Consider the following 7,469-nt stretch of genomic DNA (forward strand, 5'->3'; position numbering starts at 1 on the left):
ACACTATATTTCGATATTAATATATGTGTGCATACATTTACACACACACATATATACTTACACACGTTTTTACATATATACATAAAAGATACACATGGGGCATATTTATAAACATGATATATATGCTATATATAGTATGTGTGTATGTATATGTGTGCATATATACTTGCATATGTATATATAAGATGTTAGCCAATTTCTTTCTCTATAAGTCTCAAATATTTTTGAATGAAAAAGGTCTAGACATAAGTAAATACACTTTTAGAAAGGATTAAAGTACAAACAAGGAACTTTTAAGCTACTTAACTTCCCAATATGTTGTTGTTGTTTTCTTTCATGAAGGACAAACTATATTTAGTTTCTTCTTTACTGTGTGCTGGTAATTCCCCTTCAGGAAAGAAACCTCAGATGTACACTACACTAACCAGGATGCCTCAGGTTAGAGTGGAGGGAGCATAAACAGTCAGATAATATGAATTTCAGATCTGGCCTCTGCCTCTACACTTAGGTATCAAATAATATGAATGTGTTGTTCCCTGAGTCTGAACATGGAACTATAAGACGGGGATAGCAGGCCGGGCGCAGTGGCTCACGCCTGTAATCCCAGCACTTTGGGAGGCCGAGGCAGGTGGATCACGAGGTCAGGAGATCGAGACCATCCTGGCTAACACGGTGAAACCCCGTCTCTACTAAAAATACAAAAAAAAAAAAAATTAGCCGGGTGTGGTGGCGGGCGCCTGTAGTCCCAGCTACTGGGGAGGCTGAGGCAGGAGAATGGCGTGAACCCGGGAGGCGGAGCTTGCAGTGAGCCAAGATCGCGCCACTGCACTCCAGCCTGGGCGACAGAGTGAGATTCCGTCTCAAAAAAAAAAAAAAAAAAGCTGGGGATAGCAGTGAGCAACACACAGCATAGCTCTCTAAAGGGTAGTAGTTTGTCCGTCTCTCCCTTGACCAACCTGTTATACCTGCACACACACACACACACGCATACACACATACAGACACACCCAAACATGCACATACAATTGCATACATTCTCACATCTCAAATATGTAAGAGCCAAGCACAACTGGTACATTTGGTTGAACAACCTGGATGACTTGAGAAGGAAATGAAATTCAACTGAAACACCCTGAAACCATCAGTTGACTAAAGCAATTGACCCGTTAAATTGAGCTCACCAATCGGTAGAACCAACCTGAAACATCATCGTTCGTGGTTATCCTTTCTAAAGCATTCTTGATTTTTTCTTAAAGAGTTACATCACTGATCCCTCAGGTCCCTTCTCCAGTGCACTGTGGTTCTCTAAAGGCTTCTGTCTGTTTGATTACTTGCTCTTTAATATGTTTTTCTAAACAGATAACACAATATCTGAGAAAGATAGATCAGCTGGTTGATCATAAAAATGGATGTCCTGGAATTTGTTCTTCCTTTATTCATTCTGGACAAGTTTTAAACTGATGAAGTAAATTTTGAAGCTACTGTACAAAAGATGATGGGTCCTCTTGATGGAGAACATTTTTACTACCTTTGTAAATCCCACAGTCCCCAAGCCAGGCCTGTCTCTTACCCTTCCCTTAATGTGTTTTAACAGAGACGACTCAAGTGAGAGCATCCAATCACTTCTTTAGAGGACAACATGACAGACTGAGTATCAGCTCCTTGAAAACATAAACCATGGACTGGTCTGTCTTGTGGAACCCTGAAACATCTAGGCCAGCAGTTCCTGTGTCCTTTACTGCCTAAATGTTATAAATCTTAAATAGGTAAAGAGGAGAAGTTTTGTGAAAAAGAGGTGGTTGTGGATAAAGAACCCTGAGTTTAGAGTTTTCAATTTGGGCTCTGAATTTTGAAAGACTAATAGAATTGTGTCCTTAGACAAGGCTACCCTCTATAAAATGGTGGTGACAGGCCAGGTGCAGTGGCTCATGCCTGTAATCCCAGCACTTTGGGAGGCCGAGGCGGGTGGATCACCTGAGGTTGGGAGTTCAAGACCAGCCTGACCAACATGGAGTAACCCCATCTCTACTAAACATACAAAATTGGCCAGATGTGGTGGCACATGCCTGTAATCTCAGTTACTCAGGAGACTGAGGCAGGAGAATCACTTGAACCCCGGAGGCGAAGGTTGCAGTGAACTGAGATCGCACCATTGCACTCCAGCCTGAGCAACAAGAGCAAAACTCCATCTAAAAAAAAAGAAAAAAAATGGTGGTGACATCTGCCCTGCCTTCCTACCTTACAATGTAGGATTGTAGAGACAATAGCTGAGCATAGTATGAGACCACATTATCAATAGTAAAGCTTTGGACACGTGAAGGCTTTTTTGTACGTTGTAGTAATTTCACTTGTTTATCCCTCCAGGCCTACTTCAAATGTTTCCACCACTGTGAAACCATCCCCAATTATTTCAGGCAAAATGAATGAACATGTGTCTTCGTAGTACCCTACCTAAATTACAATCATAACATATATCACCCTGATGCCTATAATCAGGCTGCATCAATTAACTTTTGCCAATTTCCTGCTGCAATACAAATCACTCCAAAACTCAGTGGCTTAAAACCACAATCATGCATCTTCGCTTATGAGATGGGATGGCCGTATGTGTCTCTCATCCTCCCCCGGGACCATGGGCTAGCCAGGGCATATTCTTCTCATGGCAAAGGCAAGAGTGAAAGAGGGTGAGCCAAAACACACAAGACCTCTTGCAGCTAGGCTGGGGACTGATATGTTGTCTCATCTGCTCATATGCTAGTGGCAAGGCCAATTCAAGGGTTGGACACAGGGTGAAGAATTGGGACTAATCATGAAGTCTTTCATACTAATTTACATGCTTTGTTAGATTACAGCCCCTGGCTGGAAGAGCAGGGGGCAGGAACAAAGCCTGCTTCTATATCACCTACCCCTCTGCCAGGGACTGGTGAATAGTAGCTATTTTATTGATTTTTGCTGAGTTCCGAAGGGTCTTCCCAACCCTTTCCTTTATAGTAAGGGTTAGCACGCTCTGACTGGGGGGCCAAACCTGGCCCGGTTGTATGCAGCCAAACAGCTAAACATATAAATGATTGCAAAAAATAATAATAGTAAAAAGGAAAATAATATTTAATGACACGTGAAAATTACATGAAATTCACTCAGTGCCCATAAATAGAGTGTTCTTGGAACACAACCACACCCATTCCCTTGTGTGTTGTCTATGGCTGTATTCCATCTATAATAGCACGGTTGAAGTTGGAGTTGGCCTAAAGTATGTCCCTTAAAGCCTAAAATACTTACTCTCTGGCCTTTTGCAGAAAATGTTTGCCATCTGCTCCTGTATAGGATAAGAAACTGAGAGTCCCGGGGGGTTGAATATAGTCCTCACTGCAGAGTGGCTACAGAGTCGTTAGTTGAATTATTCCTGTCTTTGTTATATGTTAATATCTTCCCTTTTTGTTCCCTAGTAATTGAAAGCCTGAAAGTCCCATGTGCCACTGACTAGGAGGCTTCCGTCCTGCTGCGCTTCATGACCCAGCGACGAGCGGCCCAGTGAAGCCACCGTGGTGTCCAGCATGGCCGCGCTGCTCCTGGGCGCGGTGCTGCTGGTGGCCCAGCCCCAGCTAGTGCCTTCCCGCCCCGCCGAGCTGGGCCAGCAGGAGCTTCTGCGGAAAGCGGGGACCCTCCAGGATGACGTCCGCTATGGCGCGGCCCCGAACGGCTCTGCCCAGCAGCTGCCTCAGACCATCATCATCGGCGTGCGCAAGGGCGGCACGCGCGCGCTGCTGGAGATGCTCAGCCTGCACCCCGATGTGGCGGCCGCGGAGAACGAGGTCCACTTCTTCGACTGGGAGGAGCACTACGGCCACGGCCTGGGCTGGTACCTCAGCCAGATGCCCTTCTCCTGGCCACACCAGCTCACGGTGGAAAAGACCCCCGCGTACTTCACGTCGCCCAAAGTGCCTGAGCGAGTCCACAGCATGAACCCGTCCATCCGGCTGCTGCTCATCCTGCGAGACCCGTCGGAGCGCGTGCTATCTGACTACACCCAAGTGTTCTACAACCACATGCAGAAGCGCAAGCCCTACCCGTCCATCGAGGAGTTCCTGGTGCGCGACGGCCGGCTCAATGTGGACTACAAGGCCCTCAACCGCAGCCTCTACCACGTGCACATGCAGAACTGGCTGCGCTTCTTCCCGCTGCGCCACATCCACATTGTGGACGGCGACCGCCTCATCAGGGATCCTTTCCCCGAGATCCAAAAGGTCGAGAGGTTCCTGAAGCTGTCGCCGCAGATCAATGCCTCGAACTTCTACTTTAACAAAACCAAGGGCTTTTACTGCCTGCGGGACAGCGGCCGGGACCGCTGCTTACATGAGTCCAAAGGCCGGGCGCACCCCCAAGTAGATCCCAAACTACTCAATAAACTGCACGAATATTTTCATGAGCCAAATAAGAAATTCTTCGAGCTTGTTGGCAGAACATTTGACTGGCACTGATTTGCAATAAGCTAAGCTCAGAAACTTTCCTACTGTAAGTTCTGGTGTACATCTGGGGGAGGGGAAAGAATTTTAAAAAAGCATTTAAGGTATAATTTATTTGTAAAATCCATAAAGTACTTCTGTACAGTATTAGATTCACAATTGCCATATATACTAGTTATATTTTTCTACTTGTTAAATGGAGGGCATTTTGTATTGTTTTTCATGGTTGTTAACATTGTGTAATATGTCTCTATATGAAGGAACTAAACTATTTCACTGAAAAAAAAAAAAGATTTTTCTGGAGACGCTATCTTTTTTTGAATATAATTAACTTGCCCCCAACTCAAAATAGCTGTCTGTGTTGCACTCATTGCAAAATCTAAATTCTTTTGTTACTTAAAAAAAACCACGTTTTTTATGGCTGTTATAGTCGTCTCTCTCCCCTCTCCTTTCTGCATTGCTCTTTTTAATTTTCAATGTCTCATTGTGATCATCAGATTTATTTTTACTTGGATTGTAAGATTTATCTCCTTGATGGTTCCTTGCCATTTTTGGAGGTCACGGTTTTACCCATTCCCACGTGTAAACTTCAAGTAAACGAAGCAATATTCAGGATGGAGAAGCAGTTAGTGACTGGCTAGAAGTCCCTTGGGATCCATCTTGACCTCAAAGAATATTTGCATACGCTTCTGATCTCAGCAGTGGTTGAAACCTACAATAAAGAGGATTAAACCCTTGGCCTTCAGAACGATCTCGGGCCTGGGTACTTTGCCCCAAGTGGCAGTTGGCCTCCAGAAAGCCAATTAGAATAGAAAAGAGAAACTGCAAAATCTATGTGTGTCTTCATCCTGTAGGTTCTGTGAAAGGCTGACTAAAAGGGTAGTAGTCTTTTGCTTAGTTTAAAAGTGCTTACTTCCTGAAAGATACATTGGCATTATAGACATATATTCCATATGCACTGAGACATAAATATGTGTATGTTTCAAAATCAACTCTAAATTTGGAGTCCTGAATGTGAAAGAAAATGTAAACTCCCAAGGGTTGAAGTTAAAAAGAGAAAAGGGCAGAGTTGAGGGTAGCACCGAAGAGAGCCACTGTACCTGCCCCCAGAGGAGAGGCTGGAGTTCATTTTCACTTCTGCCCCCGAGCAGCCAGGTTGTTGGAGATGGTCACATAAACCCGTCTTATCCTCAGTTTTTTCATGCATTCTTCATGCAGTCAGCCTTTTACAAAATTAAACACATCGGATTTTAGTAAAAATAAAACATTTATTACAGTAAAAGAGAAAATACAAACAAGCAAAATAAACTGGTTTCCTGACATAGTTTATACCGAAGGAAAATGACAGAAATGGATATTATTAATCACCTCCTACACTTAAGAACTCATTGAAATTTCTCCAAGCCACCCCAGGATGCAGATATTATTATGGAAATTTCAAATAGGAGAAAATAGGTCCAGAGAACATGAGAAACTTGCCCAAGATCACATTGACTATAAACTCAGGCTTAGAGGCTACTCAGAGTCAAAGCACAGGTTATTTATGTATTTACTTTTTACCCAACTCTTTCTGAGCTCAGAAGGAAAAGCCCAGACTCAGAGCCAGTTCTTCCTGACCTGACTTGACATTTCTTCCCAGGTGCCAAGTATCTTCCATCCTAAGAGGTGTGTCCCAGCTACAGGAAGGGCAAGAAGCAGCCTCCATTTTTCTCAGCAGTGTTATCAGGGAAGTGAGTCACCTTGGTATGTTTCAGCAGTTCCAGCCTGACCTGACCTTAGCATGGCCTATGCCTCACCCCATATCATGCACAGAGAGCAGAGAGGATGCCTTCCTCTTTATAATCCATTAAAGTTGTCATTAAACCATCATCTCCCCCGGAGGAGGTAGCGGAAATATTTACAGCAGGCCCCTGGTGGACTGGGTACTTCTCAATAGGCAGACAGCCTCCCTCTGCAGCACATCGTTGGACCTTGCTTGTACCGTACTCGTTGAAGAGCTGAAGAAATAAGAGGGCTCAGAAAGGTTAAGTCGTTTCCAAGCCTGTTCAGGAATATGGTGACTGAAAGGAAACTGCAATGAGAGTCTCTGACTCTGAAGAAGATGCTCTTTGCAAATGGCCTGTATATTCCTGTGCCCTGACAGGGATGGTCTGGTTGAAGCGTGAACTGTTGTTGCAAGAGGCAGCGGGGAGGAGTGGAGGAAGACAGGACCGGCACATGGAACATAATCTAGCTGCTGGGACTGGCATAGTTGATGGAGGGCATGGTCCAGTGTAAAATGATTAGTGAATGTAAATCCAATGTTTTCATTTGGGGGTGCAGAGCTGTGGCTAAAGGAATGTTCAAATGAGTCTACCATGAGCAAGGGGTCAGAGGTCCTAGTGGCACTGTATGTTCATTCATTTTTGGTACAACCCCAGCCAGTCATTGAGAAAGTACACAGGGTAAGAAACCTTCACTCCAGATTTACCCAAGGTATTTATTAATAGATATCACCGAGCACTGTCAAATTCAAAGGAGGCCCTGTAGTAGACCCTGGCCTGTCCTGATAGGGCCAAAATGCAGTGACTCGGGAGCCTAATAGACACCCAGTCCCTCCCAAACATGCCTCCTACCAACTCCATTAACAGAGACAGATGTCAGTGGAAGGGGTGGGGCTCCTGTCCAGACCACTCCAGCCCAGGGACAGCCTGGGGGATCTAGGTGGGTCCTTCCAGAGAGGCAGCTGAGAGCAACTGAACCAAGCCTCAGCTATTAGATTTGGAATATTTACACACTTGACACTCCAGAGTCAGAACAGCACCTTCCATTTCCCTTCCTCCTGGAATCAGATAGGGTTGAAATCCTTTTAACACTATTTGGTTATCAGCTCACAGCCTGAAGGTTTGCGAGTTTAAGAAAAGTGACATGCCTCTGAGCACAGGGTGCTTTACTCCTTCTGTGCTGGGAGGCTTACCCAACTGAAAGGAGATGCAGGGTAGGGGAGGCCAATGCCTAGTGTGCCTG

At 44.9% G+C, this 7,469-nt stretch overlaps 1 protein-coding gene across 5 annotated transcripts in view; it reads left to right on the forward strand.

Moving 5' to 3' along the window:
* The window catches only part of LOC105487944 (heparan sulfate-glucosamine 3-sulfotransferase 1), a 31,152-nt gene extending 26,340 nt beyond the window's left edge, over nucleotides 1-4,812 (forward strand). For 3 of the 5 annotated variants that reach the window (XM_011751606.3, XM_011751604.2, XM_011751609.3), the window contains exon 2: nucleotides 3,447-4,812. In XM_011751606.3, the coding sequence (XP_011749908.1) occupies nucleotides 3,555-4,478 (924 nt within the window). In that variant the 5' untranslated portion in view covers nucleotides 3,447-3,554 and the 3' untranslated portion in view covers nucleotides 4,479-4,812. Of the gene's footprint in view, nucleotides 1-864; nucleotides 1,767-3,446 lie in introns of those variants that run through there. The other 2 variants (XM_011751607.3, XM_071093856.1) reach the window with 2 other exon arrangements.
* Nucleotides 4,813-7,469: the final 2,657 nt, after the last annotated feature.

The sequence above is a fragment of the Macaca nemestrina genome, chromosome 3 (genome assembly GCF_043159975.1).
Source record: "Macaca nemestrina isolate mMacNem1 chromosome 3, mMacNem.hap1, whole genome shotgun sequence".
NCBI lineage: Eukaryota > Metazoa > Chordata > Mammalia > Primates > Cercopithecidae > Macaca > Macaca nemestrina.